Source organism: Leopardus geoffroyi, chromosome E2 (genome assembly GCF_018350155.1).
Source record: "Leopardus geoffroyi isolate Oge1 chromosome E2, O.geoffroyi_Oge1_pat1.0, whole genome shotgun sequence".
NCBI lineage: Eukaryota > Metazoa > Chordata > Mammalia > Carnivora > Felidae > Leopardus > Leopardus geoffroyi.
Genome location: NC_059335.1, coordinates 60,664,788 through 60,690,656, shown reverse-complemented (window position 1 = coordinate 60,690,656; position 25,869 = coordinate 60,664,788). Strand labels below are relative to the sequence as shown.

Here is a 25,869-nt window from a genome sequence, read left to right as displayed (position 1 = left end):
TCTTTTTTTTAATCATTTTGTTTTTCAGGGGGGAAGAGGGGCAGAGAGAGAGGGAGACACAGACTCTGAGGCAGGCTCCAGGCTCTGAGCTGTCAGCACAGAGCCCGACGCGGGGCTCGAACTCAGGAACGGCGAGATCACGACCTGAGCCGCAGTTGGACACGTAACCAACTGAGCCCCCAACGCCCCACCCCCCAGGGTGACATTTCTTAATACCTTGTGGGCATGAGGTCCCACAAGGTGGCTGGCATCTGAAAAGCACTACCTTTACTAAGTGATCCTGCTAAACAAGTTAATTCCCAAAAATGGCATAAAGAAAACACCGGTTTTCCTGTGCTTCGTACTGTCTCAGGCTACTTCCTCAGGAGCTCCTGAGCGGGCACCCTTCCCCACTGGTTCCACAACAGAGAGCCCAGCTCCACGCTGCCAGAGCTTGACCACGCCGCCCCTGACGTCAGGTGGGGGCCCGGGCCCCCGAACTGAAGTCCACGGCTCTCAAACCTCAGTGGGTGGGCACGAGGATCGCCCAGAAGGCTTGTTAGTTAGCCAGCGGGGCCCCACCTTCCCTGGACACCCTGGCCGGCCCCTGGTGGTGCTGCCAGTCCCTCACGCCCTTCCCCACCTTCCCTCTTCCCTCTTCCCCACCTTCCCTCACCTGGCGCACGTGGGGACCCGGCGCACAGGCCTGCCGCGTCGCCGGGTGGAGAGCACCTGGGCACAGAGCTTGCTGTGCCCCGGGGTCCCGGGCAGGGAACACCAGCACGGCTGGTGGTTCTGAGTTTTACATCAACGGCCCTGAACTGCTTTTAAGCTGTCCGCTTGGTATCTGACTGAGCCCCCCACACCCTCTGCCGAGAGCACCCTGTTCTCCCGACTGCCCCGCGCGAGGCTGGCCCACGACGGGTGCCGCAGGGGCTGGCCGGGCCCCGGGGGCAGAAGGGTCTCTCTGTCCTGGCCTCTGCCCGTTGCCGCCCGCAGGACTCTGGCACCCCGGCCTCCTCGCCCACCACAGGGGAGCCGGCACAGCCGGCCAGCGCTCCCCTCCTCAGCGGCCTGAGTCCCAGCCCGGCCTCCAGCTTCTCGGTGTGAACTTCCAACTGCCCCCCCCCCCCCCCGACTTCCTACAGCTGCCGCTGCCTTCTGTTTGCACAGTCTTTACATGAAATGAAAATAGCCAGGGGGTCTCCTGTGTTTAGCGGACCCTGACTCACAGGGCAGAGGTGCCTTCTCACCCACACTCGCCACAGGGGCCCTGTTCCCAGAGGCCCTGGCTGATGAGGTCCGGTGGGGCCCGACACAGGGGTGTCACAGAAGCCCCCGGTTAATTCTAGGGCAGTGACGTTGAAAAACCAAACGTGAGTGAAAACTTGGCTCCGAGGGCCGTCCTCGGAGGCTTCAGAGGCGCGAGGTCCCGCACCACGGACCCTCGGCAGAGGGAGCGCGGCACCCGCCGGCACCACATGCGGGGCAGGCCCAGGGCACAGCCGCCGGTTCGGCCGAGGCCCGCGTGCGCCCTGCAGAGCCGCACCCGCCGGCCGGCTCCCCTGCGGGCACACGCTCCAGGCCCCCCCCGCTCCAGCAGCGGCCGGGAGGCCGAGTGTCAAGGTTCGGAGCCTCTTCGCCCAGCGTTCAGAGCGAGCACGCTCAGAGAGCACACCCTCTGTGCCGGTCACCCCGGCCCCTGGGACTGTCCGCCTGCCCCTTGAGCCCGGCGGGACGGGAGCCTCACCTGCGCTTTCCCCAAGAAAAGCGTGAGGCCTCAGGACCCGAAGGGAGCCGTGGGAGCTGGCAGACAGAGTCCCAACTGCCACACTCCCGTCCGGGATCTGACAGGCCTCCACACCCAGAATCAGAAAACACACGAGTCCGAACCACAGCTTCAAATCTCTACGCTGCAAACTCTGAGCTGTCCCCTGACAATAGCGTGGAGCACAGGCCCCCCCCCCCCCCGCCCCCGTCCTTCTCTGCAGGCAGAGAGCCGGGGTCAGGGTGCACGATGTGGAACACGAGCCTCGAGCTTCAAGTAGCAGCCTGGCCGGCGGAACCCTGAAAGGCAAGCCCCGTCCGCGAACCCCTTCTCTGCACCCACCGCCACCGCCACCGCGGCCAGACCCCAGCGAGCATGCTCTCCCACGGCAGGTGTGGCCGAGCGGAGCGCTGCTATGATGCTGCCTGGGCGCCAGAGCCGGCTCCGATCGCGGTGACCCGAGCCCACGCTGCGGTGGCTGCTCAGGGGAGAGCTGCCTGCGTCTGCCCCTCCAAGGGGAGCACGACAAAGCCGACTGTCCCCCGGGAAGAGGTGCGGGGGGATGTTGTGAGAGCCCCGAAGCCTTTCAACCGCATGCACTTCTCTACCAGACCAGTAACAGGACGTGTCGGAGAAGGAACAAGGCCATTTACGACGAAAAGTGTCACACCTGCCGAGTTCCTGGACTCTGGTGACAATTTCATGGGTTTTCCTGGCCGCTGGGAGAGCGGGAGGAGGGTGGGAAGAGGCAGACCGCTGGGGCTCCAGGGGTTCGGAGCAGAGCTCTAGAAACGCAGAGCTCAGAGGAAGCCACACAGAGGTGAGCCCTCCCCGGGCCCCCGGCCCTGCCAGAGCCGGGGCGTTTCCTTCACGGCGCAGAAAACCCAGGAAAGCCCCTGCAGAGCTTCTGACACGATCTCGGGAAGGCCATTCCGAGCCGAGGACGGGGAGAGGGAGGCACGGCCCCCCGAGGCCTGAGGGAAGAGCGCGAGGCTCCCGCGGCTGGGGACAGCTTCACTGTCCCTCAGAAGGGAAGGAGGGATGGTTCCTTACGCTGTCTCTCGGACATCCCTCGTGATGCGGTAATTCCAATCCCGGAAAACTTCATTTTCCTTGTCAAACTCCCGTTCGTCTTCGCCGATGGTCACCGTAAACCTTTTCTCTTCAAAATCGGGCTCCTGTTCTTTTCGAATGGTTGCTTTTTTTAAAACCTACCGTCGTAAGAAGGAAGAAGTCAACGCTAGTCGCTGTCAGGGAAGGCGGCCCCACGGCGCCCCAGCCAGGGCAGCGGGAGCGGCCGAGGGACTCCAGGCCCAGGCACACCATCTCTGCACCAGCAGGACGGGCCCGCCACATGGTGCCACGGAGCTGGCTCGCCTTCTGGAAAGGTGTAACAGAGCCGGCCACCTCCTGAGCCAGGGAGCCCCAGATACTCGCTCGTGACGGGGCCCAAGCATGGAGAGAAAGCGGTTCCAGGGCTGGGGGGGTGGGGGGCGGGCTCCGTGCTCAGCCAGGCAGGGGAATGGTTTCATTTTTATCCTGTCACCTCACTGGAGAGAAAGTGAAGTGAGGGCCTGGAAAGCAGGTCTGGTGGCGACAGACCACAAGCCTGACGGCCAGGGCCACGGGACAGCCTGGAGGGAGGGCACGGGCGGGGACAGCGGCCGTCTCGGGAAGGGACGGGCCTGCACACGCACGGGCCACGGCTCCAGGAGGCCGGGGGCCGCAGCACCAGCCGGGGTGCGGTGTGACGCCACCCGAGCCACGGGAAGACAGCGCGCCTGGGCCTCGGACAGACTGACGGAGCTCTCTTAACTCTTAGGAAACCGCTCCCTCACTTCAGAGACTTCACTGAGTTTCCAGTCACCGTCTCTGGATCGAAGCAACGCTACTCATGCTCAAGAATTTTCCTCAGGCCCTCCAGTTACCTCCTTCGCGTGCCGGAGTCCTCGTTCCCAGGCACTCTCCGTGGGGGGCTCTGGAGGGGGTGGAGGCAAAATTTCATCAACTACGGGCCCACCCTATTAAGAAACAAGAAGGGAAAAGTTGAGAAAGCAAGCAAAACTTCAAAATCTACAAAGAGACGGGAGCAAGGACACCAGCTAGAAGGTTATCGGCCGCACGCCCCTGGCACTCCAAGCCTCAGTGCGGCCCCTGACCTGCTGCCCTGAGCCTAGGGTTGCCTCCTCACGGAGACACGGAAGCATCTGGAAGGCGACCCAGTGACCGTGACGCCACCGAAGTGCCTTTTACACAAGGTGTACCGATGGGCTGTAAGCAGAAGGTTCGGAGAGCTTAGCTGTCCCGTCCGTTAGCAACAAAAGAAAGAGAGGCGTTCACGCACCCAGGGGTTGGCGGGCATCAGCGGGTGAGGTCCAAGAGGTGGGGCACCATTAGGCGGGAAAGGTTCGGCTTTGGTGATTAAGGAATAGTTGCCCTTGTCGTTGACTCCGGGGTGTATAAACCTACAGTTCATTCCCCACGTGCAGTTCCCTGTGGAGACAAAAGCCAGGTCAGAAAGGGGAGCCAATCGGAGCACACGAGGCCAGCTTCCTGCCCGCTTTGCCCACAGCGGCTCCAGGAGCGGCAGCTTCACCGGGGGCCCGTGCGGTGCCACACAGGGCGCCCTCGCCACCCCACAGGCCGTGTGAACCCGAGTCCGAACGGGCCCGGAGCAGGCAGCGGTGGTGGCGGGGTCGGGCTCAGAGTTGGGCTGCCTGGGCTCACCCTTCACGCCTGAACCGAGCACAGCAAAGACCCCCCGCCCCGTGCCTCCACCTTCACGCACGCGCGCGCGTGCGCGGTTCCTGGCAGGCAGGCCCGGACCAGGCCCCGGGCTAAGGAGCTTCCTGAGAGCAGCACTTCCTGAGTGCTCCCGAAAGGGACTGAGGTTATGTGGGGGAGGAAACGTGGCCCCTGTTCCTAAGTGACTGTGTGAGTAGTTCATTTCCCCCTAAAAATAGAAAAAGTCCGAGAGCTTCCCAATCACAGGCGACCCTGGGTTTCCTGCTCGGACGACACTGCACCCCCAGAAAGGCTCAGAGGTATGCAAGGAGGACCCTGATTTATTCGGACTCAAAAAACCACGCATACTGAAACAGCCATCACAGAGAAGCATCGAAGGATGCTTCCAGAATTCTGCCAGTCAGTCTCCAGGTGTCTGTACCAGCTCTGGACGTCTGTGTTTCTCCCACCAAAGCGTCACATACCATTTCAGGACATTTCTGGACTTAAAAAATGTATTAACGAGAAAACACATAGACAACCCTAATAATCTGGGTGCTTATAAAAAATATCTTTTAGAATTATTTGGTGACAGAACACCAATATCGTTCAAGGAAACTGCCTGATTTTCCAGAGCAGAAGGCAAGAAGCCCACGTTTCAATTTAACCAGTAAGTGAATCAGTTTTTAAAATATTAATTTTGGGGGGCACCTGGCTGGCTTAGTTAGTGGAGCATGCAACTCTTGATCTCAAGGTCATGAGTTCGAGCCCCATGTTGGGTATAAAGAGGATGTTGAAAAATTTTAAAAATAAATAAAAATGTAATTTTTTGAACAGGTAGTATCCACACAAGCTCAAAAATAAATATAGCATACAATACCTAAGTGATTTAAAAATGTTTTCAACAGGTTCACACGTAGTTAAAATTTAAACCATCTTTTAATATACATTCACTTTTTAAAAACGTTTACTTATTTTGAGAGAGAGAGGGAGAGAATCCCAAGCAGAGTTCCACACCGTCAGCACAGAGCGGGACATGGGGCTCGATCCCACAGACCGTGAGATCATGACCTGAGCGGAACTCAAGAATCAGATGCTTAACTGACAGAGCCACCCAGGCGCCCCCCGTATATTCACTCCTAAATGTGATGCTCCATTTAAATGTTTCTGTTGACAAAACATAGTTTTCCTCGTACAAATTACAGAGAACTAATTGTTTGGTATTCAGAAAAAAGCTACGTTTACCTTTTAAACATCATGAATATTTTAACTTGCATTAAAACTTACTAACGAATTGATCTGAGTTAAATGCGAAATAAAGTATGCTTAAAATTACTTCTCTGGAAATGTGAAAATGACTTTTAAAATTGTTTTTTAAAATATTTTTGAGAGCGAGCGAGCATGCATGTGTGCGCAAGCATGAGTGGGGGGAGGGGCAGAGAGACGGGGACAGAGGGTCTGAAGCAGGCTCTTCACTGACAGCACAGAGCCTGAGGTGGATCCTGAACTCACGAACCTCGAGACCATGACATGAGCCAAAGTCAGACGTTTAACCGACCGAGCCGCCCGGGCTGCCCATTTAAAATTCTTAATTTTTTTTTTTAATGTTTATTTTTATTTTTGAGAGAGACAGAGACAGAATGCGAGTGGGTTAGGGGCAGAGAAAGAGGGAGACACAGGATCGGAAGCAGGCTCCAGGCTCCGAGCTGTCAGCACAGAGCCCGACATGGGGCTTCAACTCACGAACCGTGAGATCACGACCTGAGCCGAAGTCGGACGCTCAACTGACTGAGCCAGCCACCCAGGCGCCCCTAAAATTCACACAGAAGTCAGAGTTTGGGAAATATTATACTACAGGGGGCTCAAAATCCCAGAGTCTCAGAGAGGTTTAAAGAAAACAGACTATGCAGTCCTGTATCGAAATAAAGAATTCCAAATGCTATCAAGTTCTCTGCCTTTTAAGCCTGTGAGAACTCACACGGCATCCTCGCTCCCCTGTAGTTAGACTAACGGATAACACAGGCTTACTGCAGAAACTTTCCGGGCGCAGGAAAGTATTAATATAGGTGCCAGCTTTTCTATGACTTTTTAAACCTAAAATATGTAACTGGGTGGCGGATAAATAGGTTTGTTAATCTGGGATTTTTTCTTTCTTTCTTTCTTTTTTTTTGTATTTAAAATATTTCCAAAAGAAAATCAAAAACGTCTCCCATGAGCCTACTGACAAAAAAGACCTTTTACTACCGCCACAGGCAGGGGGAGAAAAGGGGGAGAAGAGATCAGACGGGAGCACGGGGGAGAAGAGCGGCAGCGGGTGGCCCCCCGAGTCTCCGGCAGGTGACAGGAGCCCGTCCTCCTGGACCCTCTGCTCCGGGGTGGGCGGAGACCCTTGCCGGCCACCAGAGGCGAAGAGAAGGCTGCTCCGGGCGGAGGCAGGGGAGGCCTACCCGCACCACCAGGACGGGTGCCCACGGAGGGTGGTGTGGGTCGGCACAACCCACGGAAGAGGGCGGCAGAAGTTGTGTGCTCCCGCTGGCCTTTTTACCCTAAGATTCTATCTTCAAGTCGCCTCTATACCCAACATGGGACTCGAACGCAAGACCCCAAGATCAAGAGTCGCACGTTCCACCGACGGAGCCAACCACTCACTAGCCTTTTTAAGAGTGAATTTTTGTGTAGAAAAAAGCCTGGAACGAAGCACCCCGAATTGTCGGACGGTAGAAAGACTTCTATCTTTTACTGTCCTGACTCTGTCAGTATACAACGCTTTCGTAATTTAAAAAAGTACTTTGTAGGGGCGAGCCCCGCAAGAGACTCCGCACGGGTGGCGTGGCACCTGCCTGGGACTCTCTCTCTCTTCCCTTCTCCCACTTGCGCTCTCTCAAAATAAAGAAATGAACTTAAAAAAACCCCCAGCATTTTGTTCAGGCGAAAATATTCTCTAGAAACTGGAAGAATAAATCTTGTTTTAACCCCCCATGGCCTTCTACTTCTAAAAGAAACTTCACGAACACAGAGTTCGTGTGGACTGGACTCTGGACGAATACACGGGCTGACAATTATGGGAGGACCCTGGCCAGAAAGAAACAAGGAAAGTGGAAGCCGGGTCACGCCGTCAGGACGAGGGCGTGAGTTTCTTCATGATGGCTTACACAGGGCTTTGAAGGCACCCATGACGTTTTAGTTCTTAACTGAAAAGCAAATGTATGAAATCAAAGTAACATATACACAAAACATATGCAAACACTCTGAAAGTTAGCGCCACCTCCAGGCCTCCAGGGCCTCCTACCAGAGCCAGTCACCAATTTACTGGGGGAGGATGGACCAACCAATCAATCCACGGTGTAGCCGTCCCCGCTTTTTCCTGGTCATTTATACACTTGGTGTTGAGCCTTGCTTTTTTTTCCCCCGAATAACAGATCTACAAAGAAGGAACCTGCGTGTTCAATCCCACCAAAGCCACGATCGGCGAAACAGACACAAATCTGCAGAAATCAAAGAAACTAAACCCCGAGACGAGAGGAAACCAAAGCCACGTCTCCCAGGCCAGGGCCCTGCTGGCCACAACCACACACCTGACCAAGGAGGAATCCACTTCTCCCGCAGTGTGAAATGTCCGAATACAGCATCGTGTCTGTGGGCACACGTGTGAGCGTGTATGTGTGGTGGGCCCAGAAACACAAGCAGATTTTTAAATTTCTGACTGTCAGTCTGACCGGTGTCAGTACAAAGCAGTGCTGGTATCATTTCTAGAGGCTGCGCTCACTCACTGTATCTGCAAAGTGTCCTGCTACTTTGTTATTTCTGAGTAAGACAGCGGCCTTAGTCACTGGTCCCATTTCCTGTTAGCCTGAATAACTCAGAATAGAAAATAAACACAGGGATCACAAGGACAGAGAAGTTTAAAGTGCTTCATGGTTTTAAAAAATGCCACTGAAAGAGGCGCCTGGGTGGCTCGGTCAGTTGAGCGTCCGACTTCAGCTCAGGTCATGATCTCATACTCTGTGAGTTTGAGCCCCGCATCAGGCTCTGTGCCGACAGCTCAGAGCTTGGAGCCTGCTTCAGATTCTGTATCTCCCCCTCTCTCTGCCCCTCCCCTGCTCATGCTCTGTCTCTCTCTGTCTCAAAAATAAATAAAAAACATTAAAAAAAAAAAACACCTCTATTTCAAAAACACTACTATGAGCGTTACTTTTCTTTCTGCAAACCTCTTTTTTATGTTTATTTTGAGAGAGAGAGAGAGAGACAGGGGAAGGGAGGGAGGAAGGGACGGAAGAGGGGTGGAGGGAAGGGAGACAAAGGATCCCCAACAGGCTTCATGCCGTCAGCATGTAGTCCGACTCGGGGCGCCGACTCCGAGCTGTGAGATCCCAACGGGAGCCGAAATCAAGAGTCGGAAGCCTGACCGACAGAGCCTCTCAGGCGCCCTCCTTTTCGCAGACCGCTTGAATCCTGCCGTTAAACGGAAGGCAGCCTGTCCCCCGTCGGCTTCTGCGTTCACCCTGCCATGCAGTGTCGCTGCGGTTGGAGCAGGCGAAGAAAACGCAGCCTCAGGGGCCGATGCAGCCGGATGAGGGAGGGGACTCAGCATGCTTTGAAGAACCCCTCGCGCCCTCGACACTACACCGACCGGTCCGGCGAAGGCTTCTCGCCGCCAGCCGCCGTGCGGGGGTCCGTCACCCTCTCGCCGAGCACTTCCGACTGTTCTACTCGCGCCCACCGGTCTATCTCGACCCGTGAGCGGACCTTCTGCCCAGACGGGAGTCGGTGACATCACGTGACGGTCGCTAAACGCCGCGGCTGGAGGTTCGGGCTCTCCCAAACTCTGATCTCCACTCGAGAGCCCGGGAGCCCAAACCTCATCATTAGCGACAGACGCCGTCAGCCGCTGTCCGGGGAGCGGCAGGCTCTGCTCATTTCCGGACCACCGTGGCCGGTCCCCGCGGGGACGCCGGCTGGCCCAGCCCATGGCGCGAACCTCGAGCGCCCTCCCTGGGGATGACGTCCGCGCCTCACTGCGGCAGAGGGGCTCCGTGAGTACTTCCCAGATCGTCTCGCCGAATGTGCGAAAGACCAGCGCTGCGGGCCGCGGGTCTTCCGGGGTGATGGAGACGTTCCCGGACTGGACTGTGTGACAGCCACACAACTTGGTAAATTAAAAAAAAAAACCCACTGAATTGCATGCTTAGAACAGGCAAATTTTCTGGCACGGAAATTAAGGTGTTTTTTTGTTTGTTTGTTTGTTTGTTTTAAAGACCTGTACTTGAGTGTAAAAGAATTCTCACTGCTCTATCACAGACACCATTAAATGAAATTGCTATTGTCACTCTGAGTGCACGGGGCCAGCACCTGACTGCTAGTAATCTCAGCATCACAAAAGTCGTTTTGACCTGGAAGAGAGTCTGAAGAAATGCTAGGGGTTCACAGGCCGCAGTTTAAGACCTGCTGCTTTAAACATAACGGAGAGGGGCGCCTGGGTGGCTCGGTCGGTTGGGCGTCCGACTTCGGCCCGGGTCATGATCTCGCAGTCCGTGGCTTCGAGCCCCGCGTCGGGCTCTGTGCTGACAGCTGGGAGACTGGAGCCTGCTTCGGACTCGGTGTCTCCCTCTCTCTCTCTGCCCCTCCCCGGCTCATGCTCTGTCTCACTCTCTCAAGAATAACTAACATTAAAAAAAAAAAAATTTAAACATAAAGGAGAATGCAGAGATTCCAAAGTGGGCAACAGACACCTCTCCCAGGAGGGGATCCTCTTTGAACGGCCAATAAGCACACGAAGAGATGCTCACGTCACCCGGGACCGTGGAAATGGAAATCAGAAGCACACCCACTGAGACGCTGTCTCTCAAAAAGTCAGAAAACACCAAGCGTAGGGGAGGAGGACGTGGCTGTCGGGAGCACAACGTGATGGGGCTGCCCCAAAACACAGCGAGGAGGCGCCTCAAGAAACGGAAACTAAAGCCACCGCACGGCCCAGCAAGTCTACCGTACACACCCCCAGAATTTCAAAGCGGGGTCTCGAAGAAACATCTGCATCGTTCGCAGCAGCCGGAAGATGAAAGTCCGCTGTCGGACGAGTAGGTGCACACGCAGCGGAGAACAAACCTTGGGAAGAAAGGAGATTCTGACGCGCGCTAAAACACTGGGGGGCCTCGAGGACGCTGCCACGTGAGATAAGACAGCCACATAAAGACAGCTATCGCACCATTCTACTGATATGGGGCATCGGAAGGAGTCACGTTCACAGACAGTAGGAGGGCGGTCGCCAGGGCTGGGGGAGGGAGGAATGGGAGGTTATGGTTTAATGGCTACAGAGTTTCCCTCGTACAAGATGAAGAATTTCAGAGATGATGGTGGCGATGGCCCCGATGTGAATGCACTCAACACCACAGAACCCTACACTTAAAAAGAGTTACGATGGGGGGGCCCCCGGGGGGCTCTGTCGGCTGAGCGTCCGACTCCGCCTCAGGTCGTGATCTCACGGTTCATGAGTTCGAGCCCCGTATCGGGCTCTGTGCTGACAGCTTGGAGCCTGGGGCCTGCTTCGGATTCTGCGTCTCCCTCTCTCTGCCCCTCCTCCACTCAGGCTCTGTCTCTGTCTCTCTCAAAAAAAAAATTTAAAAAGTTTAAATAGTTACAGGGGCGCCTGGGTGGTTCAGTCAGTTGAGCATCCGACTTCACCTCGGGTCAGGATCTCATACTCTGTGAGTTCGAGCTCCACATCGGGCTCCGTGCTGACAGCTCACAGCCTGGAGCCCGCTTCAGATTCTGTGCCTCCCCCTCTCTCTGCCCCTCCCCTGCTCATGCTTTGTCTCAAAAATAAATAAATAAATAAAAATAAGAATAAAAATAAAAATAGTTACAATGGTAAATTTCACGAGGTGCATTTTATCAAATCGTGGGGGGGGCGAGGGGAGGGGGGCAGGGAAGAAAGGGAGAGGGAGAAAGAACAGGAAGGAGCAGAGACCAGGAGGCCTGTCCCACAGAACGGGCTGGGCGCTGTTGATAGCTGGCCCAATCAGAAACCCAACGTGGGACCTAGTTTCAAGAAAACGTTATTTCCATCACCGTAGGGGGAGCTTCCCATCTCGATGACTTAACATAAATACACCAGAGGTAAAAACATACCGTAAACAAAGTGCTGGTGCTTAAGGACGTTTCAACCTATGTTCCTGTGTTTTCTTGCCAATGGTCACAAATATCAATGTACCCATTTGGGCAACGAATGATTAATCCGGGGGTATCTTTTAATAGAACTATAACTAACAAACTTTCTCAGGAAGAAACCTCAAATTAAGATACAACTTACATGCCGTGTAATGTCCCAATCTAAAGCGAACAATTTCGCGGGTTTCAGCACATACGCGCAAGGTTGTCCAACCATCATCCTAGAAGGAAACCCTGCACTCATTAGCCATCACCCCCACTGCCCGTAGCCACTCCCCCTCCCTCCAGGCTCCTCAGTTTAGACAACGGCTAACCCAGTTCCTGCCTCTGTGGATTATCCTGGACAGTTTGCACACGAGGAGGCCTTTTGTGTCTGGCATCTTTCGCTCGGCATGACGTCCTCACAGTTCATCCGTGCTGTGGTCCCAGTACTCCACTCTTCTTGAGGCCGAGTAATATTCCACTGTACAGACAGACCACGCTGTCTGACCATTTATGAGCTGACAGACACGGGCGCTGTGTGCACTCGTGGGCTGTTTCGATCACTGCTATTACGACCATTTGCGCACAAGTTTTTGGGTGGACGTACGTTTTCATCTCTCTCGGGTGGAGATCTAGAAGCAGAATCGATGGGGTCACGTATGGTCCTACACGCTCGTGTCCTCAGGAGCCGCCAGACTGTCTTCCAGCAGCTGCACCAGGTCACGTCCCCACCAGCAGGGTGTGAAGGTCCCCTTTGTCCCCATCTTCATCAAACGCGACAAACTGTTTTATTTCTAAAGTGACTTCTCCTGCTCCTGAAGGGAACTTACACGATTTGTCTCAATGGAACACCAAGCTTATAAAATTGCAGGTAAGCAAAAACATTTTCGCCCAAAAACTTGCTCAAAAAAAAAACAAAAACAAAAACAAAAAAAAAATGAGAGATGTGTTTCGGCACGCCCAAAGAATCAACCGTTTCTTCCTACGCTGTATCCCGCTACTCCGCAGAGTAGCTCAACAATCCAGGGGGAAAGGTAAAATGTATACTCAAAAACCGAGGCTGAGACCAGTTACTGACTCTGCCCAGCCAAGCTGCCGAGAAGGCCGGGTGCCACTAGCCTCAGATTTCTCTGCAGAGAGCCCTGCCACTGGCCTTGGGCTCGGAAACCCAAGCTGAGCATTCTGGAGGGACCTCCCTCCCACTGACATGTGGCCCCGGAGTCATCTGCGGAGACGGTGCCCTGTGCGTGCCACGAGGTACCTCCGAGGATGCTCATCCGCGGTCCCAACACGGGACCCACTCCGTCGGTCCGTGTGCTTCTGTCGCTAAACTCCGGAAACGACCTCAGGGCTGTGACCCCCGGGAGCACCTGGGCCGGAGCCTCCGCGGCGCGGACGGACGGTGCCGCCTCCTGCCGTGGAAGCCCGCGGCTAGTCCCGACGGGCCGGCCAGGCTTCGGAACGATTCCACAGCGGTGCCAACCGGAAATGACTGCGTTCGCATCTGCGTACGTGCGTAAGTGCGTCTCCCCATGAGGAGTTTCGGCGGGCTGACACCACTTACTCCCACATAATTATGGAAAAGAGGTCTTCTGCTCAAAATTTTCTGAAATATTGATATTTCAAATACTAAAGCTTGTAAAGAACTGTTAAGAATTTACTTTCTAAAACACACCACACACTCATCTGTGTCCTGAGGGCGACTATGCTGTCCACGAGACAAGCGCCAGCCACCCTCCTGAGGACAGAGCACGTGCTGTGCAAAGGACCCATCACGGGCATGTCTAACTCACGAGTCCAAGAATCTCCGCTTGGCAGAAACAACACGCACGTGGGGCGCCTGGGGGGCTCGGTCGGTTAAACGTCTGACTCGACTTCGGCTCAGGTCATAATCTCGCGGCTCGTGAGTCTGAGCCCTGAGTGCCGCACTGGGCTCCGTGCTGACAGTTCAGAGCCTGCTTGGGCTTCTCTCTCTCCCCCTTGCTCTGCCCCTCCCCGATCTGCTCTCTCTCTCTCTCTCTCTCTCTCAAAATCAAGAAACTTAAATAAAACAAAACTGTGCAGGTAAACGGCACAGGCTAGGAGCCCACACCCTGAGGAGTGAGCCGACCCAGGCCCCAAGCACCCTCTGCGTCACGTCACCCTGGGGGGTCTAGGCAGAGGGTCCTCCGAGGACCAGTCAAGTGCAGAGCCTGTCCTCTCGGCGAGATGGGACTCCACCGTGCCCCTCCTGTCCCACCTCCCACCGCTGCCCCCCGCGATCCGCAAAGGTCCCGGGAGCCTCAGCGAGCGCCACTAAGAACTGGGATCCACAACCGCTCTCTGCCCCTCAGAGCCTCCCCCTTCCTTCTGGCTTCACATCAGTATCCTGGATCCAGGAGAAGCAAGTCTGGCCTCTGGAGCAGAGAGGGAAAAGCGTATACTCTGTACCTTTAACCTGGCCTCTGAGTGGTATGGGATGTGATATTGGTGGGAGAGGAGCGGACAGTGCTGTCCCAACATCTGGAAAAGAAGTACAGGAAGCTCTTGTGAAATTCGGAGCAGACGCGCGGGCCGGGCCAGGGGGCGGGGCGCCCGGGGCCCGCGAGGCTGAGACCAAGACAGACGCCTTCCCACCTGTCCAAGGAGAAGGCGGAGCGACCAGGAATAGGCCCCGACTACCGCCGCGTGGCCGCGAGACCCTTACGGACCGGGGTTCTCGCCGCCGTTCCAGGTCACCCGTGGCGTTAGTCTGCGACCTGTCACAGCCACGTGGCTGGCACCACTCACCTTCCAGGAGGGAGCGACCTTGCCGCACTCAGAGGCTACCTTATCTCTTTGCTATTTGGAAATCCATTCCAAATGAAGGATGTACTTGGATACGTTTAGCAAACAAGCAGCGACTTTCCGTACAGAGGTAGGGCCCCTGGTGCCCGGGGCGTCTGCCTTAGGACAAGGACTACTCATAAACAGGATGGTCACAGCTCTGCCGTCACGGAGGGCCTGGAGCCACGAAGTGGAAACGGCCAGGCTGGCCCTTCCAAGTCAGTCAAAGGAGGCAAGGACCAGCAAAGGACGGTGCCACCCTGCCACGGTCACGGTCTGGCCCCAAGAACAGCCCTGGACAGGCTTCCGGGCACTGGGCGGGGCTGAGCCACCACCACAGTCCCAGGAAAAGCCAAGACCACACAAGGCCCCACAGACAATTACCTTTCATGAAGAATCGGCAGGTGGGACGCGGCCTCACCTTCCTGTCACTGGGGTCCTTTACTTCGCCCTCCTCCAGATCGTCATCCTGAAACAGAGGACAACGGGACTTAAAAGGCAATCACCTTAACGAGAGAGGGGAGGTAGAGGGCGTCCACCAACAGCCACGGCTTCCCCAGACCACAAAGGGTATTTTCACGAGACTGGTGTCTCGGCCACTTGGCAATTCAGGTCAGTTTTCCAAACCTCGACGGGGATACGCCAGAGCTCGTCTACAAGGTCGAGGCGTGACACAAAACACCAAGTAAAAACGCTCCGTGAAGTACGTAACGCTCAGTACAAAGCAGGCTTCTCTGTTCTCCCTCCGGCAGCAATGCTGGGCAGAAAACGGTGACACTTCACACTTTTAGAACTTTGTGCATTTAAACGGTATTTGTGAGCCAAAATATTTTGTTCTTAAAACTCAAAACCAACGTCCTCTAGTTTAAGAGTCTAGAGGTGGGGAGGAGGGAGGTCAGGCTCAGACCCAGAACCTTGCTTTCTCAGGCCAGAGCTCCTAACCTTGGCTGCCAAGCTTTGGTGTAATGTGGGAGCTTTACAAACACCAGAGCCTGGGTGGGTTTCACCCCCAGGAATTCCAAAGAACAGCCATGACCCGGACTACTGCTCTGAGCCCTGTCCAGCCTCCGCTATCCCAGGGCCTCGGTCACCACGGACCTGCAGACACTCCCCTGTGCCCCTCAGTTGAGACACCATCCCCGGGGGTCACCCCCAGCCCCAAAGCGGGTATGCAGGTGCCCTGCTGACATCTTTGCTGGGAGGTCCAGGACGGAGCTCCTCACTGCCCCCCTGTCCTGGCCTGTCCTAGCCTGTCCTGGCCCGTCCTACCTGTCCTGGCCCGACCTAGCCGATCCTAGCCTGTCTTGGCCCGTCCTGGCCCGTCCTAGCCTGTCCTACCTGTCCTGGCCTGTCCTAGCCCACCCTACCCTGTCCTGGCCCATCCCAGCCAGTCCTAACCTGTCCTGGCCCGACCTAGCCAGTTCTACCCTGTCCTGGCCCGTCCTAGCCCTTCCTACCCTGTCCAGGATGCTCTAGGACAGTCAACCCAAGGGGTCACACAGGGCAGGGCATGGGGATCACCAAAGCGTCTCCCCCTCATCCAAAGTGCCGCCTGGTCTGGGAGCCACTTCCCCACTGGTGCCCCGCTCCCTCCCAACTCTCCACAGGCCCTCCTGGCAGTGACCCTCCTGGCAGTGACCTTTCAGAAGCCGGCCAGCATTCTTCTTCCTTCTCCAGCGACACTAACACACCACGACTCACCTCATTTTCAGACGCCGGATGAGTCTCCTGCCTCAGGACCTCCCCACCCCGGCTCCTTTCACCACAGGTCCTCACAGCATGGATCACGGCCACCACAGTCCCGCCTGACTGAACAGGGGTTCAGACCAGGCAGGACCGTGACACTGGTCCAAGCACAGTGTTGGGCTTATAGCAAATGGTCAGCAAACATGTGTTGAATGAAAAATACTAAGGTCAAACCCTGGACTTACGATGGCTTATCTTTAAAGCGTAAATATTTGTATAACTTCTGCCTGAAAAATATTTACTTATTAAAAAAGCATTTTATGGGGCACCTGGGTGGCTCAGTCGGTTATGCATCTGACCGCTGATGTTGGCTCGGGCTGCGATCTCACGGTCGTGGGATCAAGCCCTGCGTTGGGCTCTGTGCTGACAGGGCAGAGCCTGCTTGGGATTCCCTCTCTCTGCCCCTCCCCCACTCGCTCAGAACAAATAAACGTTAAAAACAATAAAAATAAAAAAGCATTTTATAGTGAAAAGAACAAACGCCCGAAAGTTCTATCCCTTGAGAGCCAACAGAATGATTTCTTTCTTTTAAAAGATTAAATAATTGGGGCGCCTGGGTGGCTGGCTCAGTCAGTTGAGCGTCTGACTTCGGCTCAGGTCATGATCTCACAGTTCGTGAGTTCGAGCCCTGTGTCGGGCTCTGGGCTGACGGCTCAGAGCCTGAAGCCTGCTTCAGATTCTGTCTCCTTCTCTCTGCCCCTCCCCTGCTCGCGACCTGTCTTTCTCCGTCTCTCTCTCTCAAGAATAAATGTTTAAAAATTAGATAAATAGAAGATTAAATAATCTACTCAAGAATTTTTTTTGGATCTCCAGAACATATTCACATTCTAAGTGGAAGTCCATACCCTTTAAGCACCATCTCCCCACGTCCAACCGCAGGAGGATTTCCTAGGTCTCAGAGATGTGTTTGCTTCCTGCGGCATGATGGAACACCTCTCTCCTCTGGTCCTTTAGAATCTTTTTTTTTTTTTTTTTTTTAAGATGATTCCCCATTTATTTTTGAGGAGGTGGGGCAGAGAAGGGGAGAAAGAAAGGGTATCCCAAGCGGGCCCCACACGGTCGGCACGGCCCGACGCGGGGCTTGATCCCACGAAGCACGGACCTCGAGATCACCACCTGAGTGGAAATGAAGTCAGATGCTCAAGGACTGAGCCCCCTGGTGCCCCGGGCACCTTCTCTCTGCAACTGCTCTCAGGCCGATGTCTGCTACACTAACACCTCAGGTGCTGTTTGCTCAAATCGAGGGCACATTCTTCTTTCTCATTAGGAAAACAAAAGTCTTCTGCAAGGTGACACCCCACTCAAGTCCTCCTGCTTTACCTGGAAATCAAGGCCCAGGGCTTGAGCTGAGGAGCCCAGGAGGTGGCCCTGCATGGGTCAGGGCTCCCAGTAAGGGCACTGGGTCAGATTTCAAGAGGTATTTCTGCAAAGCTGCTACTTTCAATACTTGCCAGAGCAGGGAGGAGACCGGCCCGCCCCTCTTAAGACTGGCGAGCGGTCACGTGAGCTGTGCTCTGTGCGGCCGCCGAGAAGGCTCAGTGCTAAGAACGCTCAAACCTCACGTGAGGCACACACGACGCAACGTCGACCCAGAGAACACAAGACAGCATCTACCTACTGGCTGCCGCCTGTCTAGTCCCCACACCCCCTGCGAAGGAGACAGAGGGCTTCCCTGTCATGTGCTGGACGTATGGTCTCTTCTCTAATTATAAAACAAACAAGAACGATGAATAGACCGCTCAGCGATAGAATACCGTGAATTTTTTTCTTTTTTTAGTTTATTTACTTATTTTGAGAGAGAAAGAGTGGGCGAGGGGGAGAGAGAGAGAGAGAGAGAGAGAGAAAATATCCCAAGCAGGCTCCAAGCTGTCAGCACAGAGCCTGACGTAGGGCCCGAACTCACAAACTGTGAGATCATGACCTGAGCTGAAATCAAGAGCCAGACGCTCAACCAACGGAGCCACCCAGGCACCCCAACAGCTGAAATTTCAACTAACCATTCATTTATTTAGTACGATGGCTTTTCAAGCGATGGTTAATTAAAACGACTTCAACTGTGCAGTCTCATGCAAACACAGGTCAAGAACGACGTCTCTACAGCCAAATCCACACCACTCAGTCGTCTGCGGCTGTCACGTCACGCGTGTCTTTCAGACCTCCTGGTCACAGGGCCACAAGCTGACACAGTGGAGAGCAGAGGACAAGGAGAGGCCCTAGGGGTCCGGCCAGAAACAACCTGCTGGGTGCACGCCTGGGACACCACCCGTGAGGCTCTCGGCGACCCCCACCCGGGACAGACTAACAGCCTCACGTGGAACTCAGGGGGTGGGCAAGGTTCTCTGGAGTTTTCAGAACCGAGGGACACCAGGCTGCTCGTTTTTCCTTACCAGTGCCCACTCAGGGAAACACACACACAGGGCACACTGCACTTTACCAGCGTTACAAAATAGGACTGCGGGGGGAGACTGGACTTGAATCCTGGCAGTGTGACCGCGGACACAGGCCCCACTCGAGCCGGCCTGTCTGTCCTCCAGCAGAACAGGCTGCTCTGTGCCAGGCGCTGCGCTCACGGTGCTCCGTGGGGTGCCTCACAGAAAACCTGAGCAGTGAGCGCTCAATGAGGGGTCATGATTTTAGCGGAAAACTACCTCGGAGGTGATATGCCAAATATGACCACGTACGGGCCGCCTGGGGGGCTCAGGTGGGTAAGGATGCGACTCCGGCGCAGGTCATGATCTCTGGTTCATGAGCCCGAGCCCCACGTCGGGCTCTGTGCTGACAGCTGGGAGCCTGGAGCCTGCTTTGGATTCTGTGTCTCCTTCTCTCTCTGCCCCTCCCCCGCTTGTACTCTGTCTCTCTCTCAAAAATAAACATTAAAAAAATTAAAAAAAAAGACTTTCATCTAAGAAAAAGAATAAACATCAAAAAAACCCCTGACCGTGTAGACAACGGTAGCATAGTTTGACATCTCTGGGCAGGTCTTTATCTTGCTTTAATAAAAACAAAACACAACAACAAACCAATGCCTGCATATTATCTACACAGGAAGCCACTTCCGCCACAGCGGCCCCAGCACTAAGGCAGGTGAGTGGGCACCACGTGACGGCACCACGGGGGGGGGGGGGGGGCGGGCACGGACACCGTGCCAGAGGTGCTGCATCTGTAAAATGGGGGTGACAATCTTGGTCTATGACCCCTTACCCAACACCCCCGGGGCCAGATGTGGTCTAGGAATTCAGAAGCGTTTTGGTTTTAGAAGGCGATATAGCAGGGGTCAGAAGAGCACCCCGGAATGGATGCGGTCATCCTTCTGTGGGGGGGGGGGGTGTGCACGACCAGCCACACGAGGGGTAAACACAGGATCACAAACAGCCTCGCTTCGTGTCGGGCAAGGTCTGCCACCAGATGAGCGAGGAAACCTGTCCACTCTCAGAGCTCCCGGACTCCCTGGCTCAGGGTAAGGACTGTGGCCTGCACTCTCTATGTGCCTGATCTGGTGTGCACTCTCCTCAGATGTGGGGCAGGCAGCTGCTTCCTGGGCTTCTGTGAGGCCACGCAGCAGAGGAGAGCCGGGCCCCTACAGAGTGAAAAGCCTGAGCCACCAGAGGCAGACCTTTCGTAGGAGATACTATGTATCTAGATATAAAAGGAACAGATAGATTTAAACGGGAGAAAATATAAAATACCACCTGCCGAGAAAACATTTCAAAGGATTTTTGTACGTGTGGGGGCCCGAGAGGAGCGCCGTGGACTGTCCACTGGGGACGGGACGTGGCTGCTGTCCCGCGGTCTGAAAGGCCACACTGCCGGCGTGAGAGGGATCGACAAAAGCAGGTTTGGAACAAAACACATAGCCCACCCTTTTCCACATGGATGACACCAAATTCTATTAACCAAATGGCAGGTAAGATACAAACCCAGAACCAAATACACGAGTAGAAGGAAGGACGGACACACCCAAGAGGGGAGGACTTGCCGGGAAAGGCAAATCGAAGACCCACGAATCTGAGCGCTCCTCGAACCCTGATGGAAGGAATGGTCACGGCCAGACTCGGCAGGCGCAGGAGGAAGGAACCTCACACAGAGGGGTCCGTTTCTGCGGGCTCCACCCACTCTTTTGAGAGACGCCTAGGCAGAGACAGAGCCACAGGTAGGGCCGGGGTTAAGCGTGGCTTCCGGAGCAAGTAAGAGACTGCTGATTCAATACGAAATAAGGCTCCCCAGGGACTGGCCGTCGGGGACCCTCAGCCTCCACTCCACAAACAAGCCAGGGTGCCCATGTGCAAAATCCCACCCCTACCACAGGAGCAAAGCAGCATTTCCAGAAACATATCTGCATCTGAAAGGTATTTTGGGAGCACACCAAACACATATAAAGGCAATTCAAGATCTTGGGCACAAATTGTGTGGTTTAGGCAAAAGAAGTTTAAGGGCTTACTCCTCTGCATATCAAGTCACGAGTCCCAGTGACTGGACATCTAAGAGAGGAGAAAAGGCAGGACAAGGCATCACGAAGACGAGAAGAGCACTTGGCTTGTAGACTCTCCCGCTCAGCTGTTCTGGCAATTCAAGGCCAGGAGGGCTGCAGGGAGGAGGTGGCAGGTGTGCGGGAGGGGCCTCTGGACAGGGAGCCTGCTGGGTACGGGGACCCTTAGGGGTGACGGCGAACGCAGATTCTCGAGGCAGAAGCCAAACCACGCATCTCCCGCTCACAAAACATCCAGGTGGTTCACTTGTGATATGAGAGGGCTTGTAAGCAATGGGGAGAAACACCCCTCCGGGATGGACGCTTTCTGTGAGGCCAGAGGCGACTCTGCAAGGGTTGACTAAAGGGGACCAAGCCAAAGGACCAGCGAAGGCAGGCTGTTTCCAGATCCAAGCGCGTACCTCTGGTTCCCCCTCCATCAGAGACCCGGGCCTGGGAGAAGGAGGGGATACGGCACAGGAACGCCAGTGCGGCATCTTGGTGGGGACAACGCTGCGGCGGGGAGCCAGCGGGGAGTGACGGAGGGCTGGGACCAGGACAAGAGCAGGAGGAGGAGGCCAGGAGCAGCGGCTCCCAGACAGGCCGACGCTCGTCCACACCGGGTCCTACCAACTGGGCTCAGGCAGGGCTGGTCACCGACACCCAGCACAGGAGCCGCCCCGTGCGAACGGCTCTCCGGGGCAGACCTTCCTTCTGCCCGCTGCCACTATACATTTCAATGGCACGTACCCCAAAGTAACGGGGGTTTCACCTCTCTGCTCAGAAGGCAGTTAGGGGCTGCCCACAACAGGCCAGTTCTGGCGAGACACAGATGAGCCGGCCAGGCAGCTTCTGGACTCAGGGGACGTGTATTTCCGGAGGCGGGGGAGGGGGAATGACCCCGTAAATTCAGACTGTGCAAATACAACGAAGTCCTCAGCCAGGGATAACGGTCGGGGGAGGAGGCAGAGCCCACGGAGAGGAAGCGACACTTAAGCTGCCAGTTACAGGGCGGGGCGCAGCCGGACACGGACAAGGGCAGGAACCCAGCAGAGGCGATCGAAGAGGCCGCGTGTGCTCCTGTCACCATTCACTGGGCCTGCCCTCCGCTTGCGGAGGTCTGTCTCCCAGCGGGGCACGAGTCCTGCTCTGCCCCGTCACGTCCCTGCGGCGCGGTGACCCAGAGGCACCGTCTGTGGTGCGGGAAGGAGACGGCTTCCGCGTGGCCGAACAAAGCCATCGCCCGGTCTCCTCAGCCGCGCTGTTTCCACCTAGGCTGGGGCCCCTCGTGGGAGGGTGTGTGGAGGGCAAGCCAGCCGGCCGGCCAACCTCAGGATCTCCAGGGGCAAGAAAGCCAAATTGGGCTTCTATTCCCCGTGCTTTTTCTAGGGCAACCAGCCAACCGCCAGACGACGGGCATTTCCCAGGGCTGCCTCGGTTCAACCCAAGGTCCCGCACCACCACATCTAAGGTCAGCCGGGAAGCCCAACTGGTGCGATGACACCACGGCCGCCCGGGACCCACAGGGAGACACTTGGCCCCATATGATCATGGAAAGGTAGGAAAGGAGCTGAACTTCCCCCTAAGACTCGTTCAACAGTCGAGGCAGGAAGAACCCGCAACTGGCCCTCTCTGAGTGGGGAACGGGCCGCCAAGGACCCCTGGGCCACGCCTGGTAACCAGCCCCTCCCTCGTCATCTTCTCAGGACAGAACAAAGACGGGGCTTTTCGCTCTGCAACACTGACAACCACACCCACAGGCGCCTCGGCCAAGAACTTCATCTTCTGCCTAAAGTTTCACCCAAATGGATTAACTCGGGTTTCAAGACCTCTCTTCCCTTGGACAGGCCTGTAGCAGAGGTACGTTTTCCAAAACCGGAAAGGCAGCATGGCTGGGAAACCCAAGGACGCCTGCATAATCATACCCTGACAATACCCTTTAAGTAAAGCAAACGTTATTAGCAGAGCTGCAAGAAAAGAGCTAAAATTTGGAGCTTGTAACCACACACATCGCGTCCCCACCAAGTTCTGTTCTTACGAGCCTGAGATAAGCGATGTTTAAAACCAGGCACGACCACGGCCTACCAGCACAGGTGAAGGTAGAATGGGCACCTGAGGAGGTGGGGTGCTTACCGCGGACTACGCTTAGGTATTTAAGCAGCAACCTTTTCCCTCCTCCAACCCAGAACCTTTCTGACAGATTCCACACACCTTCCACTGTAATGACTCCCAGACAAGCAGCGTCGCCTCCCCTGGGGTACCTCCCCCCTCCCCTCCGTTACTTCAATGTGCTCTGGGCCTCTCTCGACTCCTTTGAGTAAAAGCATTACTCGGTAGGACTTCAGGCTCTTCCACCCCAAAACTCAACTTTTTAAAGATCATGATTACAAAAGACACAAGAACATGCTGTGGGAAAAAGACAGTCTCTTCAACAAATGGTGATGGGAAAACTGGACAGGGACATGCAAAGGGAAACAGGGCCACTTTCTTACACCACAGACCAAACAAACTCAAAACAGATGAAAGACCTAAATGTGACACCTGAACCCATAGAAACCCTAGAAGAGAGCACAGGCAGCAATTTCTGTGACATTGGCCATAGGACCATTTTTCGAGATGTGTCTTCTAAGGGAAACAAAAGCAAAAATAAACTATTGGGACGACATCAAAATAAAAAGCTTCTGCACACCAAAGAGAACAATCAACAAAACTAAAAGGCACCCTACGCAACGGGAAAGACATTTGCAAATGACGTATTGGATAAAGGGCTGGTATCCAAAATCTATAAAGAACTTACAGGGATGTCTGTCCTAGTAGGAAGAGGGTGTGTGACTCTTGATCTCAGGGCCGTGAGCTCAAGCCCCACATGGGGTGTGCAGATTACTTAAATAAAATTTATGGGGCGCCTGGGTGGCTCAGTCGGTTGAGCGCCCACCTCGTGGTTTTGGCTCAGGGCGTGATCTCACGGTCACAGAGATGGGCTCCGCACCAGGCATGGTGCCCGCCTGGGATTCTCCCTTGCTGGCACGCGCACACACACTCTCTCTCTCTCTCAACACACAAATAAAACAAAACAACTTAAAAAACTCAACACCAAGAAAATAATCCATCGAAGAAATGGGCAGAAGACACGAACAGACACTTCTCCAAAGAAGACATCCAGGTGGCTCACAGACACATGAAAAGATGCTCAACATCACTCACGTCAAGGAAGTACAAATCAAAACCACACTGAGATACCACCTCACACCTGTCAGGATGGCTAACATCAACAACACAAGAAACAACAGGTGTGGGCGAGGATGTGGAGAAATGGGAACCCTCTTGCTCAGATGGTGGGAACGTAAACTGGTGCAGCCGCTCTGGACAACAGCGTGGAGTTTCCTCAAACAGTTAACAACAGGTCTAACTACCCTACAGCCCAGTAATCCCACTACTAAGTACCTACCCTCAAAATACAAAAACACTCATTCAAGGGGGTACGTGCACCCCATGTTTATTGCGGCATATTTACGATAAACCGTGTAGGCAGCTCTAGTGCCCATTGACTGATGAATGGATAAAGGAGATGGGGTGTGATACACGATGGAATACCATTCAGCCATCAAAGATGGCCATTTGCAACAGCGTGGATGGAACTAGAGTGTATTATGCTGAGCGAGAGAAGTCAGAGAAAGACAAATACCATATGATCTCGCTCGTATGTGGAATTTAAGAAACAAAACAAAAGAGCAAAGGGACGGGGACGCTGATGGTTCCCGGGGGGAGGGGGGCTGGACATGGGGGAAACGGGCGATGGGGATCAAGGAGGCGCATGGCGTGCTGAGCGCCGGGTGATGTAGGGAAACGCTGGATGGCTGTACTGAACACTGAAACGAACACCACACTGCACGTTCACCAACTGGAACTTAAAGAAAAAACTTAAAGAGAGAGACAGATCACGATTAAAGTCCTTTCAGCAGGATTATGCATCATGAAAACCCAGCCTATCCGTGTCTGAGATAATATGTCAGCAATACCGTCTCCATAACCTGAAAGTCAAATTATTTAAATAAATTGTAACCAAGTGTGATGGCTTGATCAAAAGCTGGCGTGTTCGGATGCACCTGTTATCCATTCCTAAGGGCCCCTTCAGGGACACTTCCAGCCGGGACCCTCAGAGGATGGGCTGGGGGGCAAAGATAAAAAGGCCTGAAAGAACAGACAAAACTGGAAGGAAGCTTCCGGAGCCCACCAGTCTCAAGAACCTAACAGGAACTGAAAATCCACAATGGTTTTAGTTGAATGTGAACTCAAATATTATTTAAAGATAGCAGAGAGAGAAACGATGTCTTGTCACACAAATCTAGAACTCAAGGAAACAATCGGGGTCGGGCGTCTGTCTGCCCTCCCACCAAAGCAGTAGACGGTGGCGGGGGGGGGGGGGGGCGTCCACAGGACTTGTGCCAGCTGCTGACCGGCAGGCCCAAGCTCTCTGGGCCTAGCCTGGTCCTCTTCGGGTCTGGCACTCCCGGGTTACCACGGTGACGGCTCCCAGAGCGGTCATGACTTCCCCGCACCCCGCCTCCTCCCTCCGCCCGCCAGCCCCGCCAGCCCCGCCAGCCCCGCCACTCACATCCAGCTCCCCGTCGTCCAGCTCCCCATCATCGTCCTCCTTGCTCTTCTCCTTGGCGGTCTCCAGGGGCTCCTTGTCTTCCAGGCCGTGAGCACCCGCGGCCCCCTCATCCCCAGGAGCCCCATCCCCCTTCTCCTCGTCGTCCTCGGCGCCAGCCTTCTCGGCCTCGTCCTCCTGCCCGGCAGGGGCCGGCTCCTCGGGGACCTCCTCATCGTAGTCTAACTCATGCTCGTCCAGGTCCCTGGTGACCGACGAGGCCTCGTCCCTCAGGTCGCTCGCGCGCTCTTCCTCCCCGCGAGGGGGGCTCGCGGGGCCTCTGCTTGGGTCCTGGTCCTCCTCGTCAGAGTGACTCTCCTCCTCCTCCTGGCTCAGTCCCGGGGCGGCGTGGTCTTCATCCTCCAGATCGGAAGCCCTCCCCCCAGCTCCGCCGAAGTCCTGATCAGACCCGCTCTCCCTCAGAATGTCATCGTCCGAGAGCCTCTGCTGTTCCTCCTCTTCGTCCTCTGGAGAGCGAGGGTCCCGTTCAGGGCTCTCGGCCACATCCATCGGTACCCACAATTCTGCAAAAGAAAAAGAACGCAGGTGCACAGCACTTAGCAAAACGGAAAGCAAATCTGCCCC

The 25,869-nt window shown here is 55.2% G+C and overlaps 1 protein-coding gene across 2 annotated transcripts in view; it reads right to left on the bottom strand.

Moving 5' to 3' along the window:
* ZC3H18 (zinc finger CCCH-type containing 18) overlaps positions 1 to 25,869 on the bottom strand; it is a 58,740-nt gene that overhangs the window by 25,738 nt on the left and 7,133 nt on the right. Inside the window, exons 2-7 of one of the 2 annotated variants that reach the window (XM_045439970.1) lie at positions 25,249 to 25,808; positions 14,807 to 14,891; positions 14,048 to 14,119; positions 4,092 to 4,240; positions 3,676 to 3,768; positions 2,801 to 2,958 (exon numbers count right to left, since the gene is read on the bottom strand). In XM_045439970.1, coding sequence (XP_045295926.1) covers positions 2,801 to 2,958; positions 3,676 to 3,768; positions 4,092 to 4,240; positions 14,048 to 14,119; positions 14,807 to 14,891; positions 25,249 to 25,794 — 1,103 coding nt within the window. In that variant the 5' untranslated portion in view covers positions 25,795 to 25,808. The remainder of the gene's footprint in view (positions 1 to 2,800; positions 2,959 to 3,675; positions 3,769 to 4,091; positions 4,241 to 14,047; positions 14,120 to 14,806; positions 14,892 to 25,248; positions 25,809 to 25,869) is intronic. The other variant, XM_045439971.1, reaches the window with a different exon arrangement.